Here is a 16,738-nt window from a genome sequence, read left to right as displayed (position 1 = left end):
ACACCGGAATTTTGCCTTCAAAGTAAAAGCACGGAGTGATGCTATTTGTAGTGTTTCCATGAATTAAACTGATGACTGAATCGAATTAGTTTTTGTTTTTGAATATTGTGATGATTACTGAGTAAATGCGGGTGAATGCATGTTTTTATGTGTGTAGTAGAAAGGCTACTGTGTGTAAGCTCTCAGGCTGTGGTTAGTGGGAGCTCCACCCCTGTCTGTCAGGTTTACAGTGGCTTTATTTTGAAGGCTAAATGTGTGACTTCCTTTCTGTTCCCGTGTTATTAATTGTAACGACGCAGTCTCGGAGCCGTTCTCTGCAGGTCAAAGCGACCATCCTCCACCCGGCGACTCCACGGCTGCTGCTCGTCTCAGCTGATCTCTGGATATTTATCTGGTTTCTGGGGTCTGTCTATTTCCTCGTCGAAATGGGGTGCGCGGGATTCACCTGCTCCAAACACTCCCTGTGCGCGCTCAACATCATGTATGTGGTGAGTCGGATCATAGCTGTGTATGAACGGTGTTTCAGGCTGCTGTAAACGCACTGCTGAGGTCACACAGCGCGGCATCAATCATTCAGTGGCCACAGCATCAGCTGATCACGTGATCAGGTGCCCAGCAGATGAAAAACAGCAGAACGCGAGCATTTGGAGAAAGGCTCTTCTTTCCTTACACTGCAGTACCTTTGATCAGTGTGTGTGTGTGTGTGTGTGTGTGTGTGTGTGTGTGTGTGTGTGTGTGTGAGACCCCAAAGGTTGGGCTTTAACTCAGGAGAACTATTGAGCCACTTTGTGGAGCGCCTGTGTGTTTTCTGTCAGTGTGGTGAAGATGAAGATGGTGATGAAGATGCTAATGATGGTGATGATGGTGATGATGATGGTGATGACGCTGATGATGATGAAGATGATGAAGATGAACTCAGTGATAATAACTCAGTGATAATAACTCAGTGATAATAACTCAGTGACAATAACTCAGTAATAATAACTCAGTGATAATAACTCGGTAAAAAATAACTGATAATAACTCAGTGACAATAACTCAGTAATAATAACTCAGTGATAATAACTCGGTAAAAAATAACTGATAATAACTCAGTGATAATAACTCAGTGATAATAACTCAGTGATAATAACTCGGTAAAAAATAACTGATAATAACTCAGTGATAATAACTCAGTAATAATAACTCAGTGATAATAACTCGGTAAAAAATAACTGATAATAACTCAGTGACAATAACTCAGTAATAATAACTCAGTGATAATAACTCGGTAAAAAATAACTGATAATAACTCAGTGATAATAACTCAGTGATAATAACTCAGTGATAATAACTCGGTAAAAAATAACTGATAATAACTCTGATAATAACTCAGTAATAATAACTCAGTGATAATAACTCGGTAAAAAATAACTGATAATAACTCAGTGACAATAACTCAGTAATAATAACTCAGTGATAATAACTCGGTAAAAAATAACTGATAATAACTCAGTGATAATAACTCAGTAATAATAACTCAGTGATAATAACTCGGTAAAAAATAACTGATAATAACTCAGTGATAATAACTCAGTGATAATAACTCAGGAATAATAACTAAGTAACAATAACTCAGTAACAATAACTCAGTGATAATAGCTCAGTGATAATAACTCTGTAATAATAACTCAGCAATAATAACTCGGTAATAATAACTCAGTGATAATAACTCTTTCAATAGACGCTGTTCTTTTGTTGAATACAGATCTTTTCCAGCTCTGTGCAGCCTCTTTGGGGTATTACAGTGTGTTGTTGCACACTTTCATCCTCACAGCTTTCACAAGGTTACATACTTTGACTAAAATGACTCGATACATCAGATAACATTTGTGACTGAAGCCGTGTGTGTGTGTGTGTGTGTGTGTGTGTGTGTGTGTGTGTGTGTGTGTGTGTGTGTGCGCAGATGGTCAGCCTGCTAATGATCGGCATCGCAGCATGGGGCAAGTGGTTCGGTCTGGTGTCCAGTTTCCAGGTGGTGGGTGGAGTCATCGGTGTGGGCGTCTTCCTCTTCTTCGTGGCTCTGGCCGGCCTCATCGGGGCGATGAAGCATCACCAGGTGCTGCTCTTCTTCGTATCCTTCACACGCAAAGTCAGGAGTGATGTTCAATTCACAGCTCACTGGATATACGTCAGTATTAAATATATCTGTCTTATATTTCCATCCCTGAACTGGATCAGTCTTTTAACGATGATTCAGTCAGCCAGAACCTCCTCTGGTTCTGTCACAGGTCCGATGTTTACTGAGCGATTCTCCTGCAGCTGAATAAGAAGTGTTGTCAGAGCGTAAAAGAAACATTTGAGGAGATGCTCTCTTTATACTGCCTTATTTTCCAACACGATGTTGATGACAGAGTCCAGCTTGTCAGAGAGAAATGAAGAAATTACTAGAAATCTTTGTGTGTGTGTCATGTTTGTAACGTGTGTGTTTCATGTTTGTAATGTCTGTGTGTCATGTTTGTAACTTGTGTGTGTGTCATGTTTGTAACGTGTGTTTCATGTTTGTAATGTCTGTGTCATGTTGTGTAACATGTGTGTGTGTCATGTTTGTAACGTGTGTGTGTGTGTGTGTGTGTGTGTGTGTGTGTGTCATGTTTGTAACGTGTGTGTGTGTGTGTGTGTGTGTGTCATGTTTGTAACGTGTGTGTGTGTGTGTGTCATGTTTGTAACGTGTGTGTGTGTGTGTGTGTGTCATGTTTGTAACGTGTGTTTCATGTTTGTAATGTCTGTGTCATGTTGTGTAACATGTGTGTGTGTCATGTTGTGTAACGTGTGTGTGTGTGTGTGTCATGTTTGTAACGTGTGTGTCATGTGTAACGTGTGTGTGTCATGTGTAACGTGTGTCCTGTTGTGTAACGTGTGTGTGTGTCCTCTTTGTAACGTGTGTATCATGTGTAATGTGTGTGTGTTCAGTTGTGTAACGTGTGTGTAGCATGTTTTTAGTGTGTGTTCCTTGACAGGACTCTCAGTACATGGTTGTGCTGTTCCTGGTGTTCATCGTGCAGTTCTCCGTGTCCAGTGCCTGTCTGACCATCAACAGGGAGCAGCAGGTGAGACGTTCAGGAACACCTCACGTCCTCACACACACCGACAGCAGGTGAGACGTTCAGGAACACCTCACGTCCTCACACACACCGACAGCAGGTGAGACGTTCAGGAACACCTCACGTCCTCACACACACCGACAGCAGGTGAGACGTTCAGGAACACCTCACGTCCTCACACACCTACAGTAGGTGAGACGTTCAGGAACACCTCACGTCCTCACACACACCCGACAGCAGTGACTCTGTTTGTGTGTCTCATAATGTGTGTTCTGTGTTAGATAGATAGACAGACAGACAGACAGACAGACAGAGACAGACAGACAGACAGACAGACAGACAGACAGATAGATAGATACTTTATTAATCCCCAAGGGGAATTTTTTGGGGGGAGTTTACATCCACATCTGTCCTCATCATATGTTTGTAGAGTTTACATCCACATCTGTCCTCATCATATGTTTGTAGAGTTTACATCCACATCTGTCCAGACTCATGGTGTGTTTGTATGATCACTGAGCGGTGCTGTCGTGTGCTGCAGGACCAACTGTTGGAGGTGGGCTGGAATAACTCAGAGAGCACTCAGAGGGACGTGGAAAAGAGCCTCAACTGCTGCGGCTTCAAACACGTCGACCCCAATGACACCTGTGATGCTGTGAGTTTGGACTGTTTCCTGGTTCTGTCACATCTCAGCTACACAGAAGGTTCCTCTGTTCTGAGGGTTTCATGATTTGAAGGACAGCAGTGGATAAATAAATTCACTGTCTCTGTCTCCTGCAGGTCTGTTTCTCCAACCACGTCTGTCTGCCCTGTGCGGACAAGATCCAGGAGAACGCTGGAGGGGTTCTCCGTGTTGTCGGAGGGATCGGCCTCTTTTTCAGCTTCACTGAGGTGAACCATCACATCTACACCATCCTCGACTCCTTCCTCAAGCATCATCACCCGCATTTAATATGATTGATTGATAATATTTTACACGCCAAAATATTTCACTCACCAACTTCAAACAATGACCCACCAAACATCAGCTGTTTGGTTCGTGTTCATTGTGTTTCCTGGTCCTGTAATTATTTGTGCTGTGATGACAGTGTTGGAGAGTACAGTTACATGTAAGTAGATTACAGAAGGACTTTAACTGTAATCAGATTATAGTTTCTGGGAAGAAACATGTAATTAAACAATAGTTAGTGTAGAAACTCTTGGTGATTACAAAGAGGCTCGATCCTGAACGGTGAGCAGCACCGCGGCCTGCAGCCGGACGGAGCTCTACCCCTCGTCAGTCAGGAGTCCACGTTTTGATGCTTGATCAACATCAGCTCTTGAGTTCCACACGTTCTTGTAACCATTCGTCCGGTCCGTCTGCAGTGTCTCCGTGGACATGAGCAGAGAAACATCAAATTCTTTGTGAAACTCAGGAAACGAGCAAAGGGGACTCTTAAAATGCATCAGAAAGTCTACGTCTGTGTCCAAGACTGGAGAAGGAGTGTCAGGTCAGGATACACCAGGTGGAAAACATTCACTGTAAACCAAGAAACGGCGAGCTCCGCCCCCTTATTCCCCGGATTTGTATTCCTGCTGCTTCTTTCTGTTCCCAAGAATCTGACACAAGCTTTGATGTTTCTCTGCTCAGGTTTCAGGTCCATGTTAAATCAGACCACTGCTCACATAAACATGTGGAACTTCCTGCTGCGTCACGGTTCTGCTTTCATGAGGGACCCGTCTCTGAACTTATTGATTGGCACTTGTATATTGTTTTCAGTAAAGCGATTATGTGTAGAATATAATATTTGCAGCAACATCCAGATTTGAAGCATCGTCTGCTGCAACAACTTTGTGTTCTATCAGGATCAGATTTATTAAGTCTTCACTACAGATGTTATGAGTCTTCACAAACAGCTGAATGATGGAGTGAAACAACCAGATGGAGCAGGTTCTCCTTTAAAAAAACCAGATGGAGTGGGTTCTCGGTTCTCCTTTAAACAGGTTCAGGACTCTCCTACAACAGCAGGTCACTATAGTTTTTAATCAACAGAACATCTGTTAACAGAACCAGACTCAAAGGTGGAGAACATCTGTTAACAGAACCAGACTCAGAGATGGAGAACATCTGTTAACAGAACCAGACTCAGAGGTGGAGAACATATGTTAACAGAACCAGACTCAAAGGTGGAGAATATATGTTAACAAAACCAGACTCAGAGGTGGAAAACATTTAACAGAACCAGACTCAGAGGTGGATAACATATGTTAACAGAACCAGACTCAGAGGTGGATAACATATGTCAACAGAACCAGACTCAAAGGTGGAGAACATCTGTTAACAGAACCAGACTCAGAGGTGGAGAACATATGTTAACAGAACCAGACTCAGAGGTGGATAACATATGTTAACAGAACCAGACTCAAAGGTGGAGAACATATGTTAACAGAACCAGACTCAAAGGTGGAGAACATATGTCAACAGAACCAGACTCAAAGGTGGAGAACATCTGTTAACAGAACCAGACTCAGAGGTGGAGAACATATGTTAACAGAACCAGACTCAGAGGTGGATAACATATGTTAACAGAACCAGACTCAAAGGTGGAGAACATATGTTAACAGAACCAGACTCAGAGGTGGAGAACATTTAACAGAACCAGACTCGGAGGTGGAGAACATCTGTTAACAGAACCAGACTCAGAGGTGGAGAACATATGTTAACAGAACCAGACTCAAAGGTGGAGAACATTTAACATAACCAGACTCAGAGGTGGAGAACATCTGTTAACAGAACCAGACTCAGAGGTGGAGAACATATGTTAACAGAACCAGACTCAGAGGTGGATAACATATGTTAACAGAACCAGACTCAAAGGTGGAGAACATATGTTAACAGAACCAGACTCAGAGGTGGAGAACATTTAACAGAACCAGACTCGGAGGTGGAGAACATCTGTTAACAGAACCAGACTCAGAGGTGGAGAACATATGTTAACAGAACCAGACTCAAAGGTGGAGAACATTTAACATAACCAGACTCAGAGGTGGAGAACATCTGTTAACAGAACCAGACTCAAAGGTGGACAACATCTGCCTCGACTGTCGGCGTCACGGGAGAGCAGAGAGAGAAAAGAACAGCATAGCATTTTATTGTTGAGTTGTTTACAGAGTTGTTTATTGTTGACCTGTTTACAGAGTTGTGTCTCGTTAGTTTAGTATTGTTGTGGAGCTCTGTCACTCAGATAAATTGATACACGGTCACTTTGATACAAATATAATGAAAAATGTTTTTAATTTTTTCAAATTTTTCAACTCTTTTCATGGATTTGTAACCAAATAAAAACAACACAACACACATACATACAGGTGAAACACAAAGTGAGGTAAATGTTCCTGTGAATGTTCCTGCAGTCTCTGTTCTGTGTTCTAACAGTCTGTTTCTGTGTTCTTGTGTCAGCTCTTGGGACTGTGGCTCACGTACCGCTATAGGAACCAGAAAGACCCCCGAGCGAACCCCAGTGCTTTCCTGTGAGACGGCTGCAGGTCCTCAGTGGACTGTCCATTGACCGTCTGTAGGCCGTCTGTGGACCGTCCGTTGACCGTCCGTTGACTGTCTTTGGGCTCTCCGTTGACCATCTGTGGGCCGTCTGTGGACCATCCGTTGACCATCTGTGGACCGTCTGTAGGCCGTCTGTGGACCGTCCGTTGACTGTCTGTGGGCCGTCTGTTGACCATCTGTGGACCGTCTGTGGGCCGTTTGTGGACCACCCGTTGACCGCCTGTTGACTGTCTGTGGGCCCTCCGTTGACCATCCATGGACCATCTGTTGACTGTCCGTTGACCATCTGTGGACCGTCCGTTGACCGTCTGTGGACCGTCCGTTGACCGTCTGTGAGCCGTCCGTTGACCATCCATGGATCATCCGTTGACTGTCCGTTGACCGTCTGTGGACCGCCTGTTGGACGTCTGTGGGCCGTTTGTTGACAATCTGTGGACCGTCTGTGGGCTGTCCCTTGACCATCTGTGGACCGTCTGTGGGCCGTCCGTTGACCGTCCATTGACCGTCTGTGGGCCGTCCGGTGACCATCTGTGGGCCGTCCATTGACCGTCTGTGGGCCGTCCATTGACCGTCCGTTGACCATCTGTGGGCCGTGTGTGGACTGTCTGTGGACCGTCTGTTGACCATCCGTTGACCGTCTGTTGACCATCTATGGGTCGTCCATTGACCGTCCGTTGACCATCTGTGGGCCATCTGTGGGCCGTCCATTGACCATCTGTGGACTGTCTGTTGACCGTCTGTTGACCGTCCGTTGACCGTCTGTTGACCGTCTGTAGGTTTACTGTACATATCGGACTGACCTGAGTGTTCCCTCTGATCTAATGTGAAGTGTGTGTGTTTTCTTAGAGTGAAATGTGTTCTAAATCAGATTGCACGTGAAAGACACATGCAGCCTCACAGGAACATGAGGAACATGAACATGTTCACCCTGTGGTTCTGCAGCGGTCTGTTCTATGTTCCACATGTATTCATTCAGCCTGCTCATGTTCACCCTGGACACCGTTCTTTGTTTGTTTTGTTTGTGTGATACAACAGTCAGTGACCGCTGACATGTCAACTACTGATCCACACTCACCCTCTGACTGCACTGCTCTGTAAGAAACTGTCTATCACTGTATGAAGGTTCATATCACTGAATGTTCTGATTGAAAGAAGGAAGAACGTGTGAGGAGCACATCTGTAACCTCCAAGTGTGTGTGTGTGTGTGTGTGTGTGTGTGTGTATGTGTGTGTGTGTGTTGCATGATATCAGCTCCTGCACTGATGATGCTGTAAGTCACCTGTTGCAGCCTTTGTACTGTAAACAACAATAAAACACAATGAAATGTATTTCTGTGGCTTCATATCTTTTGTATCTCATCATCCATGTTTCCTCTGATGTCAACCAGGACACTGGTACATGCAGGACTCAGTGAGATGAGCAGGTCTACAGAGACGTCAGTGCTGCAGCACACATGGAGCAGCTGATCAGTGTGGTTCTGTTTCAGTGTTAGCTGGAACTCAGGTCTTACATTTAGATGGAAAGTTACTAACAGAAGGGTTTAGAGGTTTGTAAGTTTACACCGATTGTACTGCTGTTGAGGTAAATGCATGGATACATAAATACAATAATAAATAAATGGCTATTATAAGAATGAACACAACTTATTTTAACTACATCTTTACATACACATGTACACATAAATGCATATATATATATATACAGATACATATATCGACTTACACATGCAGACATACACACAAGAATGTGTGAATGAGGCTGTAGCTCAGTTGGTAGAGTGGGTTGGTTAGGTTAGGTTAGGTTAGGTTAGGTTAGGTTAGGTAGTTACTTTATTAATCCCCGAGGGGACATTTTTTCGCTACAGCAGCATACAGGAAGCAATAAGATAATAATATTGCACACTAATCAGAAGGTTGGTAGTTTGATCCCAGCTCCTCCTGTCCACATGCCTAAGTGTCCTTGAGCAAGACACTGAACCCTAAAAATTGCTCCCGATGGTGAACCATCGGTATGTTGTAAGTCGCTTCGGATAAAAGCATCAGCTAAATGAAATGTAAAAGAATGTGTGCATATATTTGACTACAAAGAATTTTTGTTTTTAATTGTTCTCAAGATTCTTAAAGTATCTTCAGAGTGTTCCCCAAACATTTAGGAACCTTTAGAGAGACCATCAGGCAGGATGTGGCGGATCTCTGTTTGTGCAGGGTTTTGTGATCCCACAGGGAGGAGGAGGAGGAGGAGGACGAGGAAGTCCTGACCAACCGACTAGTTCCACATCATGGAGCTCACTACACCGTAACCTAGCAACAGGAAGAACCATTCAGCACCTGCAAGAGTGGACCCGCCCATCCAGGATGTTACACACACAGATATATATATACACACACACACACACAGAGACACACATGTACAAACAAACAGATATATACGCACACAGTAATTCTGTGTTGAAACTCGTCCATCAGTTCCATCCTGAACTGTGAACAGTCACCACTCAATGAAACTATTTTTCTACTGAACCGATCATATGACAGCAGAACAAGAAGCTCATTGTTAGCTCGGCTACATGGCACACTTCCCAGAGTGCATTGCGTCTGAACTGACTGTGCTTAGAGAAGTTTTGTGTAGTCAGTCGGTGGACACAAACACACTTCACATGAATGCTAACGTTAGTGTGTCTGCTGGTGTGTTTCCAGGCTGCTGCGTTAGAACAGTGTTTATGGTCATATTACAGAGAGGACAGACTTCAACCAGTCAGCAGAGTGGTTCTTCATGGTTTTATGAAGCACCAACCAGCGATTGGTTTGTGAACATTATGAAACCTCCAGTTCAGATTCTGTCCGTCACCATCTTTGCTAGCTTGAAGCGGTTTGGAGCAGGACGTGACCATATTTGGACGAGCTGGGGGGAGGAGCCAGCGGTGGATCTGACCGATCTGATTGGAAACCTGACGATACTACGTTCCGCCCACCGATAGCTGTAACCTGACTGCACCACAGGCCTGTCAATCAAACAGACACGCCCCCAAAAACAGGTCTTCTTGAATCTTCTTTTCTAATGAATGAGGGATTATTTTCAGATGGACCTCCAGAAAACTAATAAGAAGGAGTGACTTTAGCTAACAACACCGAGATAACTGATGGACACATTTTATTCACTTTGGATTTGATGAGCCTCTAGTGGCACTCGGTGGTATTGCAACTTAATGCACTTGAGCATTCACCTCACTTTTCAGACTCGGAAGCTACGAATACTTTTATATCCAGTCTGTGGGTTTAGAAATGTCTCATCTTTTATGTCAGAGATGTGTTCTCTCTCTGCTCAACACTCAGTAGATCCTGCAGAACTCCAGATCATCTTGTCCTGCAGTGATGAGCTGTGACATAAAGTCATGTAAAGTCACCAACCATTCACAGAGCCAGAGTCCACTCAGAAACACATGATGATCCAACATCCAGAGGTGAAGTTTCAACTGAAGCTCTCCAGTGTTTCACATCAGGGCTCTGAAGAGTCTTCAGAGTCTTCACAGTTGTACATTTGACTTATTTCAAATAGGGACCGAGCACCAGAGTGTGATGTCCACCTGAGCAATGTAAAAGTCCTGCCAGTGTCCTCACACTGAGAGAAGCAAGCTACAAAGTAAAGACCTGTTATTGTCCAGTCACCTGCTTCATGTAACACCACATACAGTCACAGTGGATCAGGAACAGGCCTGGACGTCTCGGTCTGAGGTTCTGCTCCATGCTCACAAGTCACCACATCCTTCCTGCAGGTCTGTCAGCTGCACCTCCTCCAGTTCCTCCTCACTGAGGAGGTCTCTGTGAGCTGCTGCATCGTCCGGCTGCGGGCCTCTGGTTTGTGTTGTCTGATTGGACTGATACCATTCTGCTGCTGCCGTCCATCCACCTCAAGGTCTAACACATTGTTCAGCCCAGCTCAGTTTTAGAGGTTATCTGAGTTACCTCTCTGTCAGCTGCAGCCTGTTTGGTCATTCTGACATCTCCATCATGGAGAAGTTACTATTTCTGTAGTTCTTGAGCACTTCCTTTAAAATCAGCCTCCATCCAGACCTTCTTTATTTTACTGTCGGTGGTAGAATCACACAGAAACACTAAGACTGACAGCTAAACTTCACATTTTCTTGCAATCTGTTGGAAATAAACAGGCAGACGATACATCTCATATGAACATGTTTATTCAAAATACAGTCATCATAACAAAGGCAAGAATCAGGAGGACACTCAAGGAGGAGAGGTGAAGACAGGAACGGTCCAGTGCTTAGTTCTGATCAGGATCAGGGGCCCCAGGTCTGCTCCTGAGGATCAGGGGCCCGGGGACTGGTCCAGAGGATCAGGGCTCTGGGCCTGAGGATCAGGGGTATGGGCCTGAGGATCAGGAGTCCGGGGACTGGTCCTGGTCCTGAGGCTCACAGCTCAGACTTCAGGAGCTTCTTGGCCTTCTGCATGTTGCTGATCACTGAGAGACAGGAAACATGTCATCACACACACACACACACACACACACACACACACTGGCATGCGTGTGCACAGAGTATAGTGTGTGTCAGCTGCAGCACTTACACAGCTTGATGTCATTTGGTTCATAGGCATACATGCGGTTGGCGTAGCGACCTGTGATGTCAGCCCTCACCGTCATGGTGGGGTCTGTGGACAGATCAGAGAGTGACAGACTGTTAGAGCATCTCCAGCTGCTGTCTCTGTTTAGAGGAGAGAGAACTACATGTTCCTCTGACAGAAACAGAACCTGACTGCAGCAGAGATGGAGCTCCGCCCACAGTGAGACACAGAGATCAGAGGACAGAAACACAACACTCACACTGACCTGGAAAAAAACGGTGCTAATGAATTAGGTCAATAACATAAATACAATATTTTCAGCTGGACAGCACCAGAGGGGGCGGAGCTATAAAGAGTGTCTGTCACTGAGTGAGTGACAGATCAAAGTTACATCACAGGTCGGCTGAATGCTGCGACTTCAAATCAAAAGCCCCACAGTTTCACACAGGTTTATACTTAGACATGTCTCCTTAAGGGTGCGGGGGTCCGAATCAAAGGGATTTTGGATTTTATTAGTTAAATCTAATATTAGAACAATTTATTTAACACTTTTCAAACCAGTTTGGCCATACACGAGTTGTGTACACTGTAGGAGGTATTTAGGGAACATCTGTTTAATTGTAGATACAGAACACCCCCCAGAGCTCAGCTATGTGAATAAATGTTACTAAACATGAGGAGCTCTCAGACAGAAAGGTTGGAGAGCCCTGGTGTAGCATGACAGTTCAGTGACTGACTCTATGAGAGGAATCAGGTGACTGTGGGTCATGTTGCGGCCCGAGCTCTTACCGACAAACAGCATTCTGGGAACATACTGTCCATCAGGAGACAGGTGCTTGTCTGTGGTTTCATACTGCAGGTGAGAAAAAAAGATTATTTTATCATCCAACATACTCCAGTTTGAAGCAGCATCTCATCACTCTGATCACAACATTTCATCAACACCTTGGGTTATCTGACATGACGGACTTCTGGGGTCTCTTGTCTAAGCTCCTCCCACTAACCTGAAGTAGGAGGAGCTCAGTTAGAGAGCAGGCACAGTTCAGCAACATTAAAATATCAGTATGTTGTTTACTTGTTTACTGAGTCAGTTCTTGATAAATAAGGACTTTAAGCATGTCTTCAGGAGATCTATGCTGAAGAATGAGTTTCTAATCTGTTGGAGTGACAGATGTTTTTTTAAGGCTTTGATTAATGGCTCTCATTTCCTGCCAAACTAACACATGCCCTGCGTCCCAGTATCCATACTACCATACCACCATACTGACATACTACCATACTACTATACCATCATACTACCATACCATCATACCACCATACCACCATACTATCATACTACCATACCACCATACTATCATACTACTATACCATCATACTACCATACTACCATACCACCATACTACCATACCACCATACTATCATACTACTATACCATCATACTACCATACTACCATACCACCATACTAACATACCACCATACCATCATACTAACATACTACCATACTACCATACCACTATACTAACATACTACCATACCACCATAACACCATACTACCATACTACCATGCTACTATACTACTATACCATCATACTACCATACCACCATACCATCATACCACCATACCACCATACTATCATACTACCATACCACCATACTATCATACTACTATACCATCATACTACCATACTACCATACCACCATACTAACATACCACCATACCATCATACTAACATACTACCATACTACCATACCACTATACTAACATACTACCATACCACCATAACACCATACTACCATACTACCATGCTACTATACTACTATACCATCATACTACCATACCACCATACCATCATACCACCATACCACCATACTATCATACTACCATACCACCATACTATCATACTACTATACCATCATACTACCATACTACCATACCACCATACTAACATACCACCATACCATCATACTAACATACTACCATACTACCATACCACTATACTAACATACTACCATACCACCATAACACCATACTACCATACTACCATGCTACTATACTACTATACCATCATACTACCATACCACCATACTAACATACCACCATACCATCATACTAACATACTACCATACTACCATACCACTATACTAACATACTACCATACCACCATAACACCATACTACCATACTACCATGCTACTATACTACTATACCATCATACTACCATACCATCATACTACCATACTACTATACTACCATACTACTACACTACCATTCCACCATACTACCATATTACCATACCACCATACTACTATACTACTATACTATCATACTACTATACTACCATTCCACCATACCATCATACTACCTTACTACTATACTACCATTTCACCATACTACCATACTACCATACCACCATACCACCATACCACTATTCTACCAGACTACCATACTAACCTACCACTATAACACTATACTAACAGACTACCATACTATTTAGTATGCCAGAATGACATTCAGTGTGTCCTAATACATATTATGCTAAATGTAGTATTCCAAAAGTACCAGGGGTTCTGCTACATCACGTCATATTCTGCAGTCTGCAGGTGAGCATGATACTCTGGCTGTTCTGACCCACAATCCTCTGCAGCGGAAGATGTGTCACATGTAATGTTGTAGATGCTCCGCCCACAAAAGGAAGATGAAGAACAAGAAGAACAAGAAGAAGAATCACATCCTTTTTCTTTTAACCGAAAACATTGCACTACAGATATGACCAAGAGGGTCAAAGTTCAAGGTGCATTTTATGATGAAGAAGTATGTCCCAGTTGTATTAAATACTACATGCAACAGTACATACTTTGTAAGAATAACTGCAGTTTGTACTAAAAGTAAAAAAGAAGGAGTATGCACTTTCGATCACAGGGCATGTTTTATAAATGCACTATGGACCAAAGTGATTCACAGCGCCACCTGCTGTCACCTGCCTTCACCTGCAATCACCTGCTGTTATCGACAGTCACCTGCAGTCACCTGCTGTCACCTGCTGTCACCTGCCATCACCTACCACGAGATTGAGGATGACGAAGTCCTCATCGAGAGTCCTTTGGATCTCGTTGTCCTCAGAGAAGACCTTCTTCATCGCTGAGGGACAAACAGGACAAACAGGATGTGAGGTGACGCCACACGGACCAAACAAACGGCTGCTCGCTCTTCAAACAGAACCGCCTTCATTCATGAGTGACTGAAGAACTGAAGCCAACAGCCCGGTTCTGGTTCTTACCCTGACTGTGAGGACAGTCCTCCATGTGGAACAGGACCAGCAGAGGCTTGTTCCTACAACACAAACAGGCTACACTTCATCATCCACCTCAGTGAGTGTTAGTGTAGAGGCAGAGAGTAGTACTTACTTGGACCTGGACCAGTACAGAGCCTCCTCATACGTCTGAGCCCAGATCAGCTGATCACCCCACCCTGGACACACATGGACACACATGGACAGATATGGACAGCATTCAGATCAGTGAGACTGCTTCCCCTCTGCATTAATCACACTACAGATTGAACGGGTTCTCACGGACCTCTGGACAGGGTCTGGGGGATCCTCTTGCCGCCCTTGGGGATGTATTTGGCAAAGGTGGAGGAAACGGCCACCAGGACCAGGAGCACAGACAACGCTGCTTTGATCATCTTCAGAGGCTGAGTGAGGAGGAGACAGACGCACATCACAAAACTCACCTGTTCAAAATCTATATCAGGAAATGACATCAAACTTGTCAGTTATTCTGAGAGGTGTTCTCTGATGTTCTATTGTGGTTTCTGCACCGGAACCATCTGCTTTTCTTTCAGTAGATTATTTCATTGAAGTATTTTCACTGACAGGTGAACAGGTGAAGAAGACCTGCTGCAGGAGCTGCTGTCATGCTGCATGAACACCTGATCTCTGAGTTATTAACACCTATTAAACATGTGTAAAGTACAATTACATCTGTTCTTAAACATTAATAAACACAAGCTTCTTCAAATCTCCCCCTAAGATAAGTTATTTAAAGAGAACGGCTCCTTTCTAGTCTTTTATTTTGAAGGCTGCAGGCTGCGCTGCTCATCCTGAAGCTGACTCGGACTCTTCGCCTCTTCTTCAGCCTCCACGCGGAATCATTTCACCCACAAGATTTTAAAGAGCTTTTTAAAGGAGACTTCCTGCAGCTGTGAAGAGAACAGACCTGTGGCTTACCTGTTCAGGTGAGGTGGAACGCAGCTCCAGGATCTGCTGTGCGTCCAACCCCACCTGTCCTGTATTTAAGCACCTGCTCCCCTGTGGACCCGCCCCCTCTCCCCCTCCCCCGCCCCCCCCTCCCACACACACACACACACACACACACACACACACACACACACACACACACACACACACACACACACACACTGTGCTGGAACGCCACAGTGACGTTTTGTTTGCAGACCAAACTCCTGGAGGAAAGTGGAAGATTTTTGTTTCCGTGTGTTACCACAGACATCCTGGTGTGACATCATCGGCCTCGGCCTCTTCCTCCTTCTCCTCCTCCTTCTCCTCCTCCTCAGGGCTGATGTTCTCTGAGTGTATCAGAGAACTGAAGTGTGTTACTGTGTTAATGTTGCCAGTACTAAGCAGCACACAGGTGTGCAGGTGTTCAGGTGTGCAGTTCCCCTTCTTTATGGTATAAATAACTGGACTCCTTCGTCCACTGATTTAATAATACAAGTCCCTTTTATTGTCACTCTGCCCTCGTTCATGAGAGTGAGATGGATCCCAGGAGGAGCGCTCGCTCACAAGGCTGCTGACCGCTCTGAATGTGATTAGCTGAACGCTGATTAAACAAAGAGCGAACACGTCACCGTGATCAGCTTCAGCTTCAGAGGAGTTTTAAAACGTGTTTCATGAACATGAAGGCCTGGCCAGACGGACAGGAACGAACTGAAAGTGTTTTCTGCCAGTTTCATCTGGAGGCCTCTCAGCCGTCTCCTGTGTCACCTGCTGCGGTCAAAGGCAGCTTTGTTCAGGCTGATAAGCAATCTGCATCCCACCGACTCAGTCAGCCCTTTCACTGCAGCTTCCTGCATCCGGGAACAGCCGGTCGAACCCTCCCTGTGCACACTGCAGCTCCTCCCTCCTCACCGACATGTACTCTGCACACTCTCTGTATGCAACACTTTCACTACGTTTGATCAGTTTTAATTTGCATGTCTGTTTGTCACTGAAACTTTCTGCTTGAATAGAAATGAGCCCAATTTGTTTTTCTGTTAAATACTCCAGGTTTTAGTGTCCTGACGTGTGATGAGGTGGCTGTTCTGCCTGTAAATTACAGAGAAGAGGAGAGTGTCTTCCTGCAGGTCCTCTGCTGCTGTTTGAACATCACTTAGTAATATTTAAGAGCAGATGTGGAAAAGATGTAATGAAGACTGATTGTTGGTACGTTGAGTAAACGAGTGGATCTCCTTCAAGGTTTCTTCTCTGGGTTTCTTTTTTCTAGAGAGAACCGATGACAGAAAAACATTCAGTCTC

At 44.4% G+C, this 16,738-nt stretch overlaps 2 protein-coding genes across 3 annotated transcripts; one reads left to right on the top strand and one right to left on the bottom strand.

Annotated features, from left to right (window-relative positions):
• Positions 1-298: 298 nt before the first annotated feature.
• Positions 299-7,952, top strand: tspan13b (tetraspanin 13b). Of its 2 annotated transcripts, none has more exons than XM_069175872.1 (6): positions 299-481; positions 1,946-2,113; positions 3,009-3,089; positions 3,625-3,738; positions 3,864-3,974; positions 6,523-7,952. In XM_069175872.1, the coding sequence occupies exons 2-6, from the start codon at positions 1,946-1,948 to the stop codon at positions 6,595-6,597; spliced, it is 549 nt and encodes a 182-aa protein (XP_069031973.1). In that variant the 5' UTR covers positions 299-481; the 3' UTR covers positions 6,598-7,952. The 2 variants fall into 2 exon arrangements, with proteins under 2 accessions (XP_069031973.1, XP_069031972.1); XM_069175871.1 differs by having other exon boundaries at positions 299-488.
• A 2,851-nt stretch (positions 7,953-10,803) lies between these two features.
• Positions 10,804-15,464, bottom strand: agr2 (anterior gradient 2). The gene is made up of 8 exons (XM_069176844.1): positions 15,431-15,464; positions 14,778-14,895; positions 14,607-14,670; positions 14,480-14,532; positions 14,264-14,340; positions 11,991-12,054; positions 11,205-11,288; positions 10,804-11,100 (listed from the first exon to the last, which is right to left on the bottom strand). The coding sequence occupies exons 2-8, from the start codon at positions 14,884-14,886 to the stop codon at positions 11,051-11,053; spliced, it is 501 nt and encodes a 166-aa protein (XP_069032945.1). The 5' UTR covers positions 14,887-14,895; positions 15,431-15,464; the 3' UTR covers positions 10,804-11,050.
• Between the last annotated feature and the right edge of the window lie 1,274 nt (positions 15,465-16,738).

This window comes from Embiotoca jacksoni, unplaced genomic scaffold, assembly GCF_022577435.1.
Source record: "Embiotoca jacksoni isolate LCO1_2020_lvr unplaced genomic scaffold, fEmbJac1.0.p SCAF_7, whole genome shotgun sequence".
In the NCBI taxonomy this organism is placed as follows: domain Eukaryota; kingdom Metazoa; phylum Chordata; class Actinopteri; family Embiotocidae; genus Embiotoca; species Embiotoca jacksoni.
The sequence above is the reverse complement of the archived record's forward strand: the minus strand, read 5'-3'. Positions and strand labels throughout refer to the sequence as shown.

What these genes read in the sequence shown, in the direction of transcription:
- tspan13b (XM_069175871.1), top strand. Translation starts at nt 426, where the DNA reads ATGGGGTGCGCGGGATTCACCTGCTCCAAACACTCCCTGTGCGCGCTC. An exon ending in ACCAGGTGCTGCTCTTCTTC is followed by an intron (nt 2,114 to 3,008) that starts GTATCCTTCACA and finishes CAGGACTCTCAG; the next exon opens with TACATGGTTGTGCTGTTCCT. An exon ending in TCTTTTTCAGCTTCACTGAG is followed by an intron (nt 3,975 to 6,522) that starts GTGAACCATCAC and finishes TTCTTGTGTCAG; the next exon opens with CTCTTGGGACTGTGGCTCAC.
- agr2 (XM_069176844.1), bottom strand. Translation starts at nt 14,886, where the DNA reads ATGATCAAAGCAGCGTTGTCTGTGCTCCTGGTCCTGGTGGCCGTTTCC. An exon ending in TCGTCATCCTCAATCTCGTG is followed by an intron (nt 12,055 to 14,263) that starts GTAGGTGATGGC and finishes TCTCACCTGCAG; the next exon opens with TATGAAACCACAGACAAGCA. An exon ending in ACCAAATGACATCAAGCTGT is followed by an intron (nt 11,101 to 11,204) that starts GTAAGTGCTGCA and finishes CCTGTCTCTCAG; the next exon opens with TGATCAGCAACATGCAGAAG.